Source organism: Cynocephalus volans, chromosome 6 (genome assembly GCF_027409185.1).
Source record: "Cynocephalus volans isolate mCynVol1 chromosome 6, mCynVol1.pri, whole genome shotgun sequence".
Classification (NCBI taxonomy): Eukaryota; Metazoa; Chordata; class Mammalia; order Dermoptera; family Cynocephalidae; genus Cynocephalus; species Cynocephalus volans.
In genome coordinates, this window is record NC_084465.1 from 152,340,586 (window position 1) to 152,360,379 (window position 19,794).

The 19,794-nt window shown below is 40.5% G+C and overlaps 1 protein-coding gene and 1 long non-coding RNA gene across 3 annotated transcripts in view; one reads left to right on the plus strand and one right to left on the minus strand.

Annotated features, from left to right (window-relative positions):
• Positions 1-6,953: 6,953 nt before the first annotated feature.
• LOC134380134 (uncharacterized) lies at positions 6,954-18,389 on the minus strand. Its single transcript, XR_010023851.1, has 3 exons — positions 18,188-18,389; positions 10,977-11,077; positions 6,954-9,115 (listed from the first exon to the last, which is right to left on the minus strand). It is a non-coding gene; the product is annotated as an uncharacterized LOC134380134 (long non-coding RNA).
• Positions 18,390-18,908: 519 nt separating this feature from the next.
• CCNY (cyclin Y) overlaps positions 18,909-19,794 on the plus strand; it is a 218,041-nt gene continuing 217,155 nt past the window's right edge. The window contains exon 1 of one of the 2 annotated variants that reach the window (XM_063098704.1): positions 18,909-19,183. In XM_063098704.1, the coding sequence (XP_062954774.1) occupies positions 19,030-19,183 (154 nt within the window). In that variant the 5' untranslated portion in view covers positions 18,909-19,029. The remainder of the gene's footprint in view (positions 19,184-19,794) is intronic. The other variant, XM_063098701.1, reaches the window with a different exon arrangement.

The following is a 19,794-nucleotide window of genomic DNA, read 5'->3' on the forward strand; positions in this document are numbered from 1 at the left end:
AGAACTTGGCTACATGTTTACCACTACAGTGTATATCCCATATAGCTATGTCTTTAATCGTATCCATGATTATTTCTTTTGGATGAATTCATAGAAAAGGAAATATGGGGTTAACAGGTTTATAATATTCTAAGGCTTTTGATAAGTGTTGCAAAATTGTCATTCAGAAAGTTTGAACCAAAAAAAAAAAAAAAAATTGAACAAAGTTATATTTCTAGGAGCAATGTAAGAGAACTCTCATTTCCTGGTGTTAATGCCAACATTGGCTATAACTGTTTATTAAAACATATGAAGGTACTTCAGAAAGCTCATGCAAAAATTTGTATTATCTTGTAATTTTGTTTTTCCATGAACTTTTTGAAGTATGCTTGTATTTTGAGCTGGAATATTTTAACCATTTATGTTTAGTGAATTAAGCAGTGCCATGAATATCTTGCTAAAAAAGTTCTGTTTTTTGAGCCTCTTTTGGGTGGTTGTGAATCTTTTAGTTTTCTGTTTGTTTTGAAGGGAATAGCCACAGCGAAGAATGAGAGCAGAAAGTACTGAGACAGTGTATTACAATCACAACTGAACAATACGATGTGTTATTAGAGCATTTTTACAGGCAAGAATTCAGTGATTAAGGTATTGGTAGAGTGTGTTTTAGATGACAAAGTACGTGGACCTACACTTAAAAAAAGAAATTTAATTAAATATGAATAAAGAAAATGTATGGTTTCAAACTTAGGTACATTTATGAAGACAGATAGGGCCAATTACCTAATTCTTTTGTAATAGGTTATGAGGCAACTCCTAGGTTTTAGGGAAATAGTGTCTTGATGTTTGAATAGGATTTTATTTCTCTGTGTCAGCTCTCCCTGCAACCATTACACTGGCTGCTAACAAAATTTGATAACATCCTAAGTGTAGCTTGCCAAGGCACTCTAGTGATTCACAATCTGTTAACACTGGCAAATGTGTATCTTATATATTGCACTATTGTCTTTCCTATATTCCCACGTTATGGGCTGAATTCGGCATCCCCCTGACCCTCCTAGCCCAGGCCCAACACCAAATTCATATGCTGAAGTCCTAACCCCTAGTACCTCAGAATGCAGAATGTGATTGTATTAAGAGACAGGACTTTTAAAGGGGTAATTAAGGTAAAATGAGATCAGATGGGTGGCCCTAATCCAATATGACTGGTGTCCTCATAAGAAGAGATTAGGACACAGACAGACACAGAGGGAAGACCATGTGAGGCTACCAGAATGTGGTTACCTACAAGCCAACAAGAGAGGCCCTCAGAAGAAATCAACCCTGCTGACACCTTAATCTTGGACTTCTAGTCTCTAGAACTGTGAGGAAATATATTTCTGTTGCTAGGTACTTTGTTGTGGCAGCCCTAGCCAACTAATGCATCACATTTTGCTAGTGATCTGATTTCCTCCCAGCAAAGCATCTCATTAATATAACTTTCACCCTCCTTTTATGAAAGTACTTTCCATAAAAGTACTTTCCTCCTACGTCTGTTTAACATGTCATTCCTTGTTTCATGAAGACTTCAAGTGGAATTATTAGCTAGTATAATTGCAACTTTCTAGCACAGCTTGAGATATTAGCACCAATATGGTTATGAAAATGAAGTTTCTAAAGTCCCCAAATGATATTTTATGTTCTGTTACTTATGTAATGCACAGGAAGAATTAACATGGAATGCAGCATAAACTAAAGCAAAGACAGCTGAGTGACAGGAATTCAGAGACTAGCAGAAATCATGCTCTTCACTCAACAAATATTTTCTGATCACAGAGTATATACCAGGTCCTATTCCAGGGGTTGGGGGTGCAACGGTGAACAAAACCCAGGGTCTGTCCTCTTGCTGCTGATGTTGTACCTTACATGATAAAGACGGCAATAACCATTCCTTCTCTCTTCCAGTCTACTTGCATTACACAGCACCACAAGTTTAATCTCCTTTCCTGCAGAATCTGTTTGATTTAAACCTTGAATTAGGCTAGATTTGAGTTAGGACTAGGAAAATTCCCAGCTGGTTTCTCACCTTTAAATCTAGAATCTTGAGCCAAAACCGGATGAAGGTTGTAACTGCACTGTAACCGCTTGGCATCTCTCAACACGGTGGAACAGAGCACATTTCAGTGAGAGCCCTATTTCACAAATCTTGGCAGGCTCAGTCACTGATGTAGTGGAAACAATGCTGCTCTCCTACCTGTGGGTATCCCAGGGCAAGGAGATGTGGGAAATAGTGATGCTGAGTGAAGACTCACTTTCTGTCTTCAAGTGTCCCAGTCAACTTATAAGTGAGCACTATTTGGAGAAAGTGACTGCTTTACTGGGGCAAGACCCATCTAGAGAGACTTTCCCCTTGGAGGAGTGACCTACACAAGCGTCGACAGTGACACTCACGTGTAGGGCTGACAAGGGCTATCTTAAATAGTTCTATGTCAGGGAGGAGGGGAAGAAAACAGAGCTGTCACAGCTTCGTGACACCACAGCTTCGTAACACTCACCTATGTGCAATTTTTGGCCTTGTCAATTGAGAACAGGGTAGTGGACTTGAATTTAGTTCTATCGAGTAATGAAGTAGAAATATATACTCCTATATCTACTGAAAAGAGATGAAAATCAGTTTCACTACATGTGACATTGTTTTCATTACACAGATTTTAGCATTAGACTATATGAGGCTATATGAGGGTACTTTAAAAAGTTATTGGAAAGATTAGTATTATTTTCAATTTTATTTTTCCATGAATGTTTTGAAGTACATAGGAAAAAAGTAAATGATTCTTATTTTTGAGATGGTTGGGTGGCTATTTTATGCGCCTATATTGTGAACTAAAATGTGAGAGAAGCCGCATCACAATGTGATTTTCTGGCAGTTCTGACTATAAATTTCCTTTGGCAGTAACAAAAAGTATGGGCTTTCTTATTTTTGTGCAGGGATCTGTCAATCTATAGGTCATTCAGCAGCAGCAATGTAGTGATACAAGCTGTAGAAGAATCATGATAACCCAGAAAATTCCTATTTAACTAGAGAGATTGAGAAGTGTGTTTTTTAATTCATTGACTATTTAAGTTAGTCAACTATTGAAGTAGGTGTGTGCCAAATACCTTCGTGCTCTGTATATTGCATTCTGTTAGGTTGGGAAGGTGGTGGATGGCATAGAGCGAGGGTGGTGGAAAGACATATAAGAAATGATCCCTGCATCCAGGAATTAATAAACCAGTTAGGTAGACAATATTCATATACATGAAACTGGGACTAACTGGCTTGCAGACAGCTGCCTTCTCACCATGTCCTCAGATGGCAGAGAAAGAGAGGGCACTGGTCCCTCTTCCTCTCTTACAAGGGCATTAATCCCATCACAGAGGCCCCACCCTTATGACATCATCTAAACCTAATTACCTCCCAAAGACTCTACCTCCGAATATGAATTTTGGAGGACAGAAACATTCAGTCCATAATACTAATAACCACATTAAATGTAAATCATCTAAAACTTCCAATTAAGAGACAGATTGTCAGACTGAATGAAAAGGCAAGACCTGACTGTGCTGTCTATAAGAAACTCACTTTAAATATAAAGACATACATAGATTAAAAGTAAAAGGATGAAAGAGAATCTTACATGTAAATACTAATCATGAGAAAGATGGAGTGTCTATATTAATATCAGAGAGACTTCAGAATAGGGAATATTACCAGGAATACAGAGGTACACTAAATATTGATAAAGGGATCAATTCATCAAGAAGACCTAACAATCCTAAATGTGTAAACACCCAAAAATAGAGCTTTAAAATATATGAAGGAAAAATTAATGGAACTGCAAAGAGAAATAGACAAATCCTCATTTGCAATTGGAGATTTCAATACCCCTTTGTTAGTAATTGATAGAAAAAGTAGACAGAAAGTCAGTAACCACAAAGATGATTTGAACAACCTTATTGAACAACTGAACCTAATCTACATTTATAGAATACTTCACCCAACAATAGAAAAACACATTGTTTTTTCAAAGTGCACATGAAACATTTACCAAGACAGATCTAAATGCTGGGCCATACAACATGTTTCATCATATCTTTAAAAACTGAAATAATTACACATTACATTTTCCGGAAAAAAACAAAGGAATTACCAGAAATTGTCTATGAAATCCTGAAATATTTTGAAATTGTAAACAAAGAAGCAAATAAAAAATCCAAATTAAGTAAACCTTAGGTAGATCAAGATATCACAAGGGAAATTAGAAAATATTTAAAACTAAATGAAAAAGAAAAAAAGAATTCAAAATCTGTAGGATACTGTTAAAAAGTACTTGGAGGAAAATGTATAGCTTTAAATGCTCATATTATAAAATATGAAAGTGCTAAAGTCAATCTAAGTGTACATATTAAAAAGCAAGAAAAAGAGCAAATTAAATGAAAATAAAGGGAAGGAAATAATGAATATAAGAAATGAAAGTGATAAAGTAGGAGAAAAGAAGAAAAGAAAAAAGTCAATAAAACATAAAGCTGATTCTTGGAAAACAGTAAAATTATAAGCCTCTAGGTAGACTGATCATGGAAGAGAAGAAGGTGGAGGAGGAGAGTGAGAAAGAGAGAGAAAAGAAAAAATTGCCAACATTAGGAACAAAAAAGAGGACCTCAGAACAAATTTTGCTGTCATTAAAACAAAAATAAAAGAATATTATGCAAATAAATTCAATGGCATAGATGAAATGGGCAAATTCTTTGAAAGCCACAGATTAACAATAGTAACTCAAGAAAAAATAGAAAATCTAAGTAGTCCTATATGTACATTAAAGAAATTTAATTATTAATTAAAAGCTTCCTGCAAAGAAAACTCCAAACCCAGTTGTCTCCACTAGTAAATTATATCAAACATTTAAGGAAGAAATAATAGTAATTATATACAAACTCATTCCAAAAATAAAGGAAGAGAGAACACTTCTCTATTTTTTCTTTTTCTTTCATTGGCCAGACAATGATGTTACAAGGGAAGAAAACTAGGGACCAATATACCTCATTGAACATAGATGCAAAAATCCTTAATTAAATTTTTAGCAAACTGAACCCAGTAATATATAAAAAGGATAATGTGTCATGACTAAGTGGGGTTTACCCCAAGAATGCAAGGTTGGTTTAACATTTAAAAGTCAATGTAACTACCATATTAACAGAATAAAGGAGAAAAAACATATTATCCTCTTCTTAAATGCAAAAAAAGATTTAACAAAATTCAGCACCCATTCATAATTAAAAAAACTCTTAGCAAACAAAGAATAAAAGGAAACATGCTCATTCTGAAAATCTTTCAGCTAACATCTGTTAATGGTGAACAACTAAATGCTTTCCACTAAGACTGAAAATAAGGCAAAGATATCCACTCTCAAGATTTCTATTAACATTATACTGGAGGTCTTAGCCAGTAAAATAGGCAAGGGGGAAAAAAAAAAAAAGAAAAGCATACAGATTGAAAAGAAGTGGTAAAATTGTCTATTTGCAGATGACATGATTGGGTATGCAGAAAAATGTGAGGACTCTATAAAAAGGCAAATAGAACTAATAAGTGAATTTAGCATAGGTTAATACAAAAATATATTTTCTTTATGCTAGCAATGAGCAATTAAAGTTAAAATAAAACAATACCATTTACTATGGTATCAAAAACATGAAGTACTTATGGATAAATTTAATATAATACATGCTAGGCACCCATACAATCAAAACTATAAAACATTGCTAAACAAAATTAAAGACTTAAATAAATAGAGAGATATACCATGTCCATGAACCAGAAGACTAATTATTATGACAACTCTTTCCAAATACTCAGATTCAATGCAATACTAATTAAAATCCCTGCAGACACTTATATGACTTATTCTAAAATTTATACAAAAACACAAAAAGACCTAGAATGCCAAAAAAATTTTGAAAAAGAAGAATAAAGTTGGAATACTTAAACTATCAGGTTTCAAGATTGACTATAAAGCTACATTAGCATAAGACAGACATATTGATCAATGGAGCACAAGAGAGTCCAGAATAGACCCATATATACTGCCAAATAATTTTTGACAAAGCAGCCACAGTAAAGTCAATGTGGGGTGGGGAGGGGGAAGGAGGGAGATAGTATTTTCAACAAATAGTGCAGAAACAACTGGACACCCAGAAAGGAAAAAATGATCCTTGATTCTTACCTTACTCCATTTACAAAATTGACCTCAAATTGGATCATATACCCTAAGCTTAAAATTTCCAGAAGTAAACATAGGAGAAAATCTACATGACTTGGAGGTAGACAAAGATTTCTTAGGACACAGAAAACAACAACTATAAAAGAAGATATTGACAAATTCTATGGTTACAAAGTTAAAAACTTCTCTTCAGAAGACAACGCCCCAAAAATGGAAAGACAAGCCACAAACTGGGAGAAAATATTCACAAAATACATAAGCCAAAGGAGTTGTATTCATATATAGAATATATAAAGAACTAATACAAATGACTAAGAAGACAAACCAATTAAATTGAGCAAAAAATCTGAATAAACCCTTTACAGAGTAAGACATATCAATATCCAACACGCACACAAAGATACGTCAACATTATTAATCATCAGGAAAATGCAAAGTAAAACCACCTTGAGGTATCACTAAATATACATTAGAATGGTGAAAATTTAAAAGGTTGACAATACCAAGTGTTGGTGAGAATGGAGAGCAACTATAACTCTTCTATATTGCTGGTGGTAATGTAAAAAGGTACCAGTACTTTGGAGAACAGTTCGACCATTTCTTAAAAAATTAGACATACACATACCATACAGCAGTCTTACTCCTAGATATTTACCCGAGAGAAAACATATGACCACACAAAATCCTGTATGTGGATGCTCATAATGACTTTATTTATAACAGACAAAAACTAGAAACAACCTAAGTGCCCACTAACATTTGTGATATATAAACAAACTGTGGTATATCCATGCTGGGGAAAACTACTCAGTGATAAGCACAAATGAAACATACAACATGGATGTCTCTCAAAAACATTATCCTGAGCAAAAGCAGCCTAACACCAAAGAGTATACAGATACAGTATGATTACATTTTTTATAAAATCCTAGAAAAGACAAATCTGATACATAGTGACAGAAAACAGATCAGGGATTGCCTGGGGCCACCTGGATGAGCACAAGGGAATTTTGGGATGTTGGAAATGTTCTGTATCTACTATGTACCATGTGGGTCGCACGGGTGTATTAATTTCTCAAAACTCAAAAATGTATAATTAATGTATAATACTCAAAATGTATAATTAAAATGGATGTATTTTGCTTTATGTAAACTGTACCTCATTAAAGTTATTTATTTTTTTAAATGGAAGGGAAATAAAAGGCATTACCAATATAATCAGGTTTAAATTTTTAGTTTAAATCAAATTTTGGTCCTGCTTCTCTGAATCTGTTGTGGTCATTTTGGCTCAGCTGGGACTGCCAAGAACGTCAATTTCATATCTCCAAATAAAACTTTTGTAGATAATTTATATTTATACAACTAGATAGTTCTTTACATTTTTATAGTATGTTGACACTCAATATGTCAATCTCCTCCAGTGATTCTGCAGTGGGATTGGGGCTATTGTGGATGTTCTCATTGTAGCCTTCAGAATGCTGACTACCATACATATGAGTATGCAAAAATAACTATTATTCAGAGAATTAGAACTGTAACAAAATATTCTTATAAAGACTACTTTTAAATAAAGCCTAATGTTTATTTTTCAGACCCACTTCACAGCCTTATTGAAAAATACTTTAGGCATAAAAACAGTATTCTATATCTAAAAAATTTTACTGGTCTTTTGGATTTTTGGTTCTGAATAGATAGGAATTTTCCATTACACCTCTCCAGACCACTAAAGCCTAAAGTGACGCTTCTCTTTCTCAGCTCTTAAGAGAGATTACTAGGTGTATTGCTGATTTGGCAATCTAACTCTTCCATGCTTTCAAACTCTCTTTTCAACAGATCTTCAGCTCCTTGAGATCACAGTAGATAACTATTTGTTGGTGTAATTTTGTTGTATTGACTGAATTCAAGAGATTTATTCATATATTTTATTTACAGGGCTTTTAGTATAAATCCAAAGAAGCTCATGCTTAGTAATTCCATAGAAATGTAGGTATTCAGATTAGTGCTGCTCAATCATGCCATTTACCTTACAGAGCTCAGCCACAGAATTTTCTCAAGAGTGGGTGATGTAGAGGAGAAGACATTAGCTGAGGAGCAGGAGACCTGGACTCCACAGTGGGCAGTAACAGGGCTGAATCTGGTTTTACAAAGCAGGTACTGTAAACATCTCATGCCTCCTTTAGGACAAGGCTCTGAGCTACACGTGCCGGGGGTTTCTTTCTAAGTGGAGGTTTCTTAAAGGAATTGAGACTAGTTTGCTGGGCCTGAGGTTTATTCTTTTTTCACTCACCCTTTGTACACCAAATATATTTAATATTTGATTTTCAAGTTTAGACCCTCGGGAAAATATTTTTCAATGGAGAAAACCATGGTTTACATTTTGGAGACATTATCTTTTACAATGTTTTAATAATGAAAAGGTATTGTATACTGTGCATACAGTTCCCCAGTTTCAGCTACTCAGACCGCAGCCTCGGGGAGATGGGAATGGGAAAGGAGGGGCAGTGAAGTGGCATGGGCCTCAAAAGGACAGAACCCAAGAGACTGGAAGAAGTCATCTTAGCCTAAGTGGCAGCACAGCAAATATAATTTCACAGTAAATTAAATAACCTGGAGGATAACACATTCAGTGCTCAAAGGCAAGAAATTGTAGCAGTTGATGCCTTTCATCTAAAAGCGAGAATTCTGTACTGAATGCCAAATTTCCATGTTGCACTTTTCCTGCATCAGAACCATTGCTTCCATTTGTCTCCTGGTCGTATAGCCATGGATGAGGTGTCCTCCAGCTTGGATTCTGTTCTATCATGGGCATGGCTTCTACTCCACAATCCTTCCTTGTGTTGGGCAACCAGAATGGTGTAGACAAAAATTAGAGGTGCAGGGAAAGCATTTGAGGTAAAAGGATGTAACTACGAGGGAGGAAATGAATTATTGCTTTTGAAAAAGGCACACATTTAAAGTAAAAAAGAAAAAAGGAAAAAAGAGAGTAAAACAAAATCAACTAAATTATGCATTTCAAAGATACCCATTGTTAACTGTGAATATCCCTAGGAACATCCCTATGTATATATATATTCATATGGATATAGTTTTTCATAAATGAGATCAAATGATACATTCAGTCCTGTGATTTGCTTTTTCTCTCAATGATATTTCATGCCTTTTATAACAACAACATAGATGCACATTCTTCTTACTTTTGGCGGCTAGTGGATACAAGGATTGACTCCTGGACTTTGGTGTTACCAGCATTGTTTTTACTTTTTTGACTTAGAATTCCATTGTAAGTAGCATAACTTACTTAACTAGTCATGATTCATGAGCATTTAGGCTGCATTCAGTTTTTCACTATTATAAAATTAAGTGGGAATTTTTAGCATATTTTCCCCAACTTAATATTTATGAATATTAATATTCTTTTCAAATATTTTTTTAAAATCAGTAATACAGATTTGTGAATGGAGAAGACTGTTAGCAAGAGTGGAATTATTATTTCCTGAGAAGTCCCTTCCTTTTTCTACTCCTTTCACAATGTTACAACATGCACTTTTAGGGTGACCGAAGTCATGTTCCTCTCTTCTGTTTAGCACTCTGTACACAGCAGCTTCCTACGGCTAAGTTGTGAACTGTACATTTTGAGGAGAGTTTAAGGCAGCGGGGTGTACGAGTCTTTCCTACATGGATTTTGCTGTTTTTCCCTTGATTCCCTGTGTACTTGGTGCTCCTGCATTCTCCTCTGAGTGCCCTGGGCCCTGCTTAGTGGCTCCATGCTAGACCCCTCAGAGAGGTCTTGTGCTCACTATCCTCACTCCTTTCTCTCTAGCTCCTCAGAGCTTATTGAGCGAAGGAGTTAGGCTTATGGATGCTGCCCTGTGTTTCTCCATTCCTGTAGTGCCTTGAAAGGTGACCCATCTGGTTGATCAGATAAACTAGCTGGTACTATGCTATTAGAGAACAGAAATGTTTTGATGTGTGACTATTCCAAACATCACTTATCAAAGATGAGATTTTAAGGTCTTAGTCCTCCAACATGGCCAACTAGGATTTTTGAGCACTCTGGTATTCAATGAGGTTGTTAACATCAGGCAAATAGGGTGCCTTTGCATCCTTAGACCACATTAATGTGTGTATGGCGGGGAGGAGAGGTGCCTGCTTTGACCAGTCTCTTTCCAGCTCAGCACCACAGCAAGAAGAGCTACTGAGATATTATGAAGCTGAGCTCATTTATAAACAGAAGACCCCAAATCTCTGGGGCTGATGCTAAAGGGTGTAAAAGTAAAGCTGAGATAAAGACAGAAAAATAGAGATTCTCACTTCTTTCTTTATATAACTCATTGTTTTTCTTGATATTTGTCATACAGTGACTGTTAACATTCATTTAAACTTAGCATTATACACTTTTCCAAGGCAAAGTCCCTAGGAAATTCAGAGGATAACCAAGCAATAGGAAGAAGTCTCTATGAGGTTTGTTGATAGTCATTTCTCAGGCTCTTGAGTGACTTGGGTTATAAACTGATACTATATCATGAAGATATACACTGCAGGTATTATCACCTGCTGGACAAAACAAAACATAGTAATGTTAAAGGATACACTGAAGCAATTTAGAGCTTGGAAAAAGGAAAATATGCTGAAGAGTTGTCAGGGTTAATTTAGGTAAATGCAGCTCTCCACTTATATGCAGCTTCCCCATGTAAGGTGTGCAAAACCTTATTCTGGTCCACGACAAGGAAACTGAGATTGAGACGATTACTATTTCTGGAGTTTTACCTGAAAAGTACCTTGATGCCTGTTCGGTGTTACCATTCTCAGTACTGAGTTACAAAGAATAAGACAAGTTCTGCTTTCCACTTCAGAGATTACTTAGAGAACTGCAGGTAAAAAAATAATACATATAGATAAATGCTGTAATACAGGTATGTATAACATGCTGTTAGGAGTGAAGGAAACTCATCAAATCACAGATCACAGAATGACCAAACGTTCTCTAAGCTTGGAATATCAATAAAGAAACAATCATTTGTGTAGAATGATATAAACTTTCTATAAAATTATATGGCAATAATTATCAAGAGATTCTAAAAAGTTCCTTTCTGATCAAAATGACCTCGTAATTCCAATTTTAGTAATTCCTTTTATGAAAATAAGCAGGTGCAGTCAAGGATCAGTATATAAAAATGCTCATCTCAGAATTGTTTTTAATAACTGAAAAAGAAACATCCATTAATTGGGGAATGGTTAAATAAATTATGGTACATCTCATATATTTTACAGTCATCATAAATATTTTTTAAAAATGTTAACTGATAAATGGAAAGATATTTAGGATACTAAAGAAAAAAATGGAGGCTACCAAATTTTATACATAGTGTGATCCTATTACTGTAAAAGAAAAAATATGGAAAATGGTCAAATGATCAAAGTAAATACTGCCCCCCCATAAAAAGAGGGAAACATTAACAAAACCCTGAATGAGCTAATATGAAGGAAATATCATTATCTCTGACTCTAAACAGATTAAATTCAGTGGTGTTTTCTATGTTATCATCTCAACAATGTTCTCATAGGCTTTTTGCCTTCTAAGCCCTAAATGAATTTATTCTCACTTTAAGGGGAAAAAAATCTGTTATAGGTCTTCTTATCTGCAACTGGGCAGATTCCTGGACTCATATATATATATTTCTAGAGTGATTTGGAAAAACTGAAGCCAGAATAATTGCTTAAAAAGTTCTTATGCAGGAAGTTATTTTTAAGAAGTGTTTTGAAATGAACAATCTTTGTTTTTCCTTTGGAAAACAAGTGTTACTTTTTCCTTTTAAACAGTTTTCAGTGGGAAACTAGTCCAGATAACGAATTCTTGACAGAATGTAGTTGCTGTTCTTTTCTTTCAGGTGTTATGGAAAGTACTAGGATATATATTTTCTGATGGAAATAAATGACATGTCTGAAGTGAATAACTGACAGATTTAGACCAGGATTTCTCGACCTCGGCACTGTCGTGATTTTGGGCTGTACAGTTCTTTGTTGTGAGGGCTGTCCTGTGCATTGCAGGAGGTTTGGCAGCATTGTTGGCCTCTACCCACTAGATGTCTGTAACATCACCTCCCTTGTGCTAACAATGAAAAATGTCTCCAGACATGGGCAAATTGCCCCCTGGACCACTGATTTAGACAAACTGACAACATTTGTCAACTGAATGAATATGGCTAATTAGTATGTATGTGTTGCATGCACACACACATGCACGCACACACACAGTGTTCATTTTCCTCTGGAGGATTTGGGTGTTCAGAAAAAAGAACAGTCTAAGCTGCACAATTTAGATGTCTCCCTTTGAGGAAGACAACCTTTACTTTTATTCTAGTGTTTTTCTTCCTAATACAGTCAGAAGTAAGGTCTGAGACATACAACTCCATTTCACAAGGGCTAAATACCTGATTAAAGAGAAAGCGTCAAAGGTAAAAGAATACTATTTATTGCCAACAGGTATCTATGAATCTTAAAACCCTACAATGCAAAGAATAACAAGAAAAATATTTTCTCAAACATTTCAATCTATAATAAAAGAGAATTATCAGTGAAAACTCAGTTTTCTACAATCAGCACTAGCAACCCAGCCCTCCTGACCCCAATTCATCCTTGCCCTTCTCTTGCTGAGAAAAAAATGGAAAGAACAATACCAGAAGACTGCGGAGACTGAGGGAGTTAAAGGAGCATGTTCAGGTACTTCTGTAACTTCTTTCTCAGGTAATAGTTCTCACGTGTCCCCTAGATGCCACGCCCCATGGTGAGTACAAAAAGCAATCTGAGAAGTATGTGTTCTCTTTAGCAGCTTATGGTTTACTAAACTGTAGGTAAGTAGGTAAGATATAGCAAATTAATGCATAAAAACAACAAAAGGTGGGAAGAGGTAAGTGGCTCATGAGAGTTTTAAATAAAATCTGTGTGACTTATGATCTCCAGTACCAGGCACAGAGAAGCAGCACTGCTGGTGCTGGGCCTTGAAGGTTAAGTGGGATCAGAAACATGTGCAACTGGGGCAGGGGAGGAGGAACGGTGTTTCAGGGGGTGAGGCCGCACGTATAAAGAGAGTAGCCAGAACGGCAGGCACAAGAGTGCGCTGTGAGCAGTTCCGATTGGCTGTGGACAAGGAGGATTTGGATGCCAGGTGGGCTGCAGTTTTTACTTTAAAAACAATGAGAGGTTATTGGCAGATTTTAAGCAGGGGAGTGATAGGATTGCCAGCTTCGGCACAATCTGTTTGAGCTGCTCATGGGGGCTCTGGGGCTATTTTAATGTTGAATTATAGCTGCAGTGTGTTTTGAGTTGCTTGGAGGTTACCAATGTGAAGTAGAGGCAATATGTTAACTCTACTCATCAACTGTCCTTGTTTTATTTGTTTTGTCAAATGTTGGGAACAGGGTCTTAACCGAGGCCAGTTAATAAAGGTATGTGAAAGGGAGACATTCAATAAACTCCCTCCCAACGCCAGCCACCTCAGACTACAGACTTCCTGCATGTGTTGGGAATAGTACGAAGTGGCAGAAACAACCTTCTTCCAATTTCCAAACAGTCATGAGAGGCTCAGGTAGGTTGCTGAATAAGAAAGTTCTAGTTTGAACAGGAAAGAACAATTTCCTGGGTCAGGTGGATTTTCAGCATATATACCAGGGTACATTCATAGAGTTTCCTGCTCACAGGAAACTTTGGCTCTGGTTCTGGGAATAATGAAGTGCTATATTAAAGTAATACATGAGACAATTCTTTTAATTTGCATGGGGACTAATCTGCCTTTTGGACGAATAACTTCCTTTTGCCATCAAAATTCTACCTTGGCTCCAGAGCCTGCCTACTCATCCTGTCATTCCATCCTGGATTCTCCTGTGGGGAGCCAAGTACACATGACTGTCCCATAGTTCTTGGTCAGAGCCCTACTATCTGGGGGCCAATCAGTGAAAAATGTCAACATGAATAAATAAAACTCTTATCAAAAAATAACCTCAAATCCTGGCCAGATCAGGATTAGGTTTGGCTGCATATAACTTAGCAATTCAAAATAACAGTGGTTTATACAACATAATTTATTTCTCTCATGTAAAAATAACTTATGGGGACATTAGCTTAGTTCATGGCTTTCATCTTTAAGGTCACCTGGTACTCAGAACTGGATGTGAGAGTTCCAGCCATTAAATCCATATTCCAAGAAGCAGAAAAAAGGAAGCTTCCACTCACATCTTATTAGCCAGACTTAGTCATGTGGCCATTTGTTGTCTCTGAGCTGGGCATATTGCTGTTCCTCACAAAATAAAGGGCCTCGAAACTATGGGAGAGGGGAGAACAGACATTGGGTAGAAAAGCAGCAGCCTCTCTTACTCTGACCTATGCCTGACCCTGCTAGATGCTGAGTTTGCCCCATCAAAAGTTCTAATTCTCAGGGATGACATACATATACCATTCCTATTCCTGGTGAGCATGGAAGGATGAAGAAAGTAGAGTTTGTTAAGAGAGAGTTTAGTCTGGAGACAGATAGCAAATTCTCAACGGTGAGGTAGATAAACTACTTTCCAAGTGAGTCTTCTCCCAGATACTCAGAGACTATGGCTGTCCCCTGCTTCATTGTGTATTCCATAAGCAAAGGTTTTACCTTCATTTTATTTAATTTTTTAAAAAATATGTGGCACAAGTGCCATTTTCTCCCTCCTTCCCTCACGGCAGCAGTCTTCCCTGCTGAGCTGGAACATGAACTCAGAATCCTTCTCAACATGATGTCCCTGGCAGTTACCCGGGTCCAAAAGACTTGGCACTAGTACTTAAACCTGCCAGCCATTCTTATTCTTGTGAGAATTTTCATTCTGATGGAGAATCTTGGGTATAATTCTTTACTTCAGGGGAATAAATCTCTCACAATGGAATTTTAGGTATATCCACAAGTGATAAATGTAGATATTTGTACCTAGCAGGCTTGGCATTCTTCAGATTTTACCACAAACTGACTGCAATCACCCTTATTGCTGAACATGTTCTCAACTTGTGACTGGTTTACCTTACTGGACTGTGAGTTTCTTAAGGGCTGAAACTATATCTTATCTACTTTTGTGTCCCCAAGGTGCCTGGCTCAGTACACTCTCAAGAAATACTTCATTAGTAAATGAATCACCTGCATTGGTCGAGGTCAAGTGGCTATCAAAGTAAATACTTCCCCTATAGCTGGTTACATTGTGGATTGCTTATCACCAAGTACGAAAGGAAGGCCTTACTCAGAGAGGAGGTCATTGGAAAATAAGAGGGTGACAGGAAGAGCATCAATGGTACAATAGACAAAGGGTCTCAGAACTGCCTTAGAAATGTTTTGAGTAACTGACACAGGAAACTGGCTACCAGGTGATAAGAAAAGGGCAGTTATATACTGGGCAGATTTTTTTTTTCTGAGACTCTAACTCATTTTTTTCTTTTGATCAAAGGTCCAGGTCCTGGGCTAAGTTGGCTCAGTGTTTTCTGTGTTCCAGAAGGTGATCCAGAGAGGTGTACAAATGATTGATTCATATTCGATGAACATGAGTGTGGTTGATGTAAAACTTCAATTATGCTCCACCTAATTCAATTAAAATCGCCTATTTTGGTGGTTAAGTAGATCTAATTTTTAAGATCTAATATTATACTATTATTGCTTATGTTTTAAATATGGTGGTTCCACAGAAAATTTTGTTAAAAAAAATAGCTACTACTGCTAAAAAAATTTGAAGAGCAATGACACGATTTGTTCACCAAATTTCCATATTTACCTCTTTATAGTGACCAAATTCTTGAATAGTGATTATGGAGAAAGATGAAGGAAAGTAATTTTAAAATTATTCTTCATGCTCATAGAGTAGGAGTGCGTACAGATCCAGGATGATGTTTTTTTTGTTTTGTTTTGTTTTTTTGTCTTTTTCGTGACCGGCACTCAGCCAGTGAGTGCACCGGCCATTCCTATATAGGATCCGAACCCGCGGCGGGAGCGTTACCGCGCTCCCAGCGCCGCACTCTCCCGAGTGCGCCACGGGCTCGGCCCCAGGTTGATGTTTTTTAAGAAGGCTGTACATTTTGAGGATAGGGTCTTGTGCAGTGCTGGGTGCTCACCTCTCCTTCCCCCACCCCCAGTCCCCATTCTGGGTTAGATCCACACCCCACTGAGGAACCGTCCCTGCATTTAGATTTCCAAGTGACACAATGTGGAAGATGTGCTAAATGCACATGTTATTTCTACATAATGCTTATCCTCAACCTTGTTGCTTGCCTTACTCTGCTCAGGAGGGTTGAGCCCCACAGAAACAAGGCTCTCCTTTCCCCTTTATCTCTCTTCTTAAAGTCTAGAGCCAGTCCTAAGCAGTCGGCTCCGGCTTCCTTCAGAAGGAGAACAGAAAAGAGAAAAGTGGAGAAAAAAAAGTAGAGTCTTTTCCACTCCCAAATGTTGCAGATTTTTCCAATTTGCTTCCCTTCTCCCCTCCTGTTCAGTGATACCTGGAGGTGGAGGCAGGAGGTCAAGGTGAATGCAGCTGAGAGGGGACCTCTTGGATTCCGGAATCAGAACAGGTTCAAATCCTCATTTAGGCCATTTTTCAGTATTTTGACTTTGGATAGGTTTACTTATTGAAGTGTCTTTATTTCTAAAATGGGAGATAACAGCATAGGCTTAGATGTAAAAAATAGTACATTTACCAGGTATTCAGTAAACGACACCTTTCATTATTATCATTTCGGCATCATGTTGCCTCTACTCAGAGTTGGCTATTGTTCTGGCGTGTGTGTGTGTGTGTGTGTGTGTGTGTGTGTGTGTGTGTGTGTGCGTGTGTGTGTGTCTATTGTTCTGGCAGGTGTGTGTGTGTGTGTGTCTGTGTGTCTCTATTGTTCTGGCGGGTGTGTGTGTGTCTGTGTGTGTGGTGTTCTTTCCTCTCCAGGCCTGGTGACCAAAAGTCACACTCGTGAATAAGTCCAAACGTGCATTTCCAAGGCGAATACAGCATAATGTCAAAGAAGAGGTGGAGATGTTGGGGGTAGGGGGTTTGCAGAAAAATCCCTGCAGACCAGTGGCTGTACCACCCTTTGATAATGGTATATAGCTATCCTGACTCCCAGGCATATCCCCCCCACCTCCAGACTCTCTTCCCAGTTAACACTGCCCAGAGAGATGCCCAAATGGGAAGCATGCAGACACTCATTCTGTCTCTCCTCTTAAGCCATTTAAACCATAACGTTAATGTAAACATTGTACATTTTATGATTAAATAAAAATTATGTAACGTCCCTGAGTGGATATGCCATGCACTTATGGTTCAATGATTGGGTGCTTACTTTCATATATTGCCCCATATAACAAAGCAGCAATCAGAACAGTACGATAACCCTTCCCAATTTTTAGCCGTCTAATCCACACATTGCAGCCCAGAAAATCTGAATGTATGAGTAAATTCTTCCCAACAAAGGCAAGAAACAAGCCTTTGTAGTCGGGGATAGGAACCAACATTGACTGAAGTCTCCCACGTGCCAGGCAATTTCACATACCTTCATCTTAGTTAAGTGGCCTCAGTTTAGGCCCTGTTCCCAACAAAACCCGACGGCATTGTAAAAATAAAACAAGGATAGTTGATGAGCTGTGTTTACTTACTTGTCTCTACCTCACATTATCCTCCTAGAAACTCAAAACAATCTGCAGCTAATTCGACATTAAAATAGCCCTGGGGCCCCCAAGACTTATTTCAGGGCTTCAATCAAGGTCACCACCAAGTCCTCGGCAAAGCCCAAAATAGAAGTGAACACTCCCAAATCAAGGCCCAACTTCTTTTAAACATAAAAAAAAAAAAAAAAAAAATAGCCACCCCTCCGCCCCGAGAGGCGGGGACAGCCTCAGAGCACCCGGGGGGCGCGGCCGTGTCCCCCACCCCCGTCCCCACCTGCGGGCCCGCGGGGACCGGCCGGGACGGGGCGCGCCGCCACACACACACCTCTCATCCCAGCGATAGGCGCCGTCCTCCCCGACCTGGGGGGAGGTGGAGGCGGCGGAGGAAGCGAAAGGGCATCGGAACGCGGAGCTCACGACGACGTCTCCCGCGACTCCCCAGCGCCCGCGTGAGGGGCGACCCTCGAGACTGAGCCCACACTCGCACGGGGCCGCGTCGGCCCGGGACCTCCTTCCCCGGCCGCCGATCTGCTTCCAGGGCAGAGGGAAGAGGCGGCGACGGGGCGAGGCGGGGGCTGCGGCGGGGGCGGGCGCCGAGGCGGAGGCGGGCGCGCGAGCATCCTACCGGCCGCACCGCGCCTAGCCGCGCCGAGGCCCAGCGGCCGTGCCCACGCCTTGCCGCCCGGCCGTCTGCTCCGCCGCCGCGCGCGGACACGCGTGTCCCCGCCGTGAACCGGAACCTCTTGCCGAGCCGCCGCCGCCGCCGCCGGGAACCGGGCGCCGACCGGGAAGCGCGGGGGGAGGCGGCCTGCGCGGCGCCGCCCGCCATGGCCGCGGCGGGGTGAGCTAGGCGCGGCGGCCTCAGTCGCGCAGACCCGAGCGCTCCTCCTTCGCCGACAGGCCCGCCGGGGCCGGGACGGGCGCGCGCGGAGGCCCAGGGGGAGCCGGGGCCGCCGCCCGCTCGTCGCCGCCGCCGCCGCCCATGGCGAGGCCCCGCCGCCGCCGCCGCTGCTGACCCGGCGGCCGGCCGCGGCTTCCGCCCCCTCCCGCGGCGGCGGGCGGGCCTCCCCTCCACGCCCCCGCCGTCCGCGCCCGGCACCCGCCCGCGCCCCGTGCCCGGGGACGGGGAGGAAAGCGAGAGCAGCCGGAGCCGGGGGGCCGCCGAAGATGGGGAACACTACCTCGTGCTGCGTGTCGTCCAGCCCCAAGCTCCGGAGGAATGCCCACTCCCGCTTGGAGTCCTACCGGCCCGACACCGACCTGAGCCGCGAGGACACAGGCTGCAACCTGCAGCACATCAGCGATCGGGAGAACATCGACGGTGAGCGCGGGCGGGTCCGGGGCGCGGGCGGCCCCGCCGAGCCCCTTCCCAGCAGCCCGCCGGCATCCGCGGGCTCTCACCGCACACCCGCGTTTCTCCGGCCGGGCTCCTTTTGCTTTCGCAGCCTGTCTCCGTAACCGGTGCATAGCGGGGTTTGCGTCCGCGTAACTGGGGCGCTCCGGGGCCCCGCAGCCCCCGAGCGGCCCCCTCGCTTGTACCCCAAAGTGAGCAACCGGGACACTTTGTCGTCCGAAGGCTCGGGAGCGCCGGGGACGAGTGTGTGTGTGTGTGTGTGTGTGTGTGTGTGTGTGTGTGTGTGTGTGTGTGTGTGTGTGTGTGTGTGTGTGTGTGTGTGTGTGTGTGTGTGTGTGTGTGTGTGTGTGTGTGTGTGTGTGTGTGTGTGTGTGTGTGTGTGTGTGTGTGTGTGTGTGTGTGTGTAGGTCGCGACGTGACACGAGCTGGCCCTTGTCCAGACGTGAACGGCCAGTGCTGGGGCGGGGGTGGCCTGAGAGCCCTGGGTTCCAGGCAGTGTCTGACATTAGCCTGAAGCCAAGTTATGCGTGAGAAAGGTGAGCGCGTTTGTCCTTAAAAAGCAAAGGGAATGGATGAGC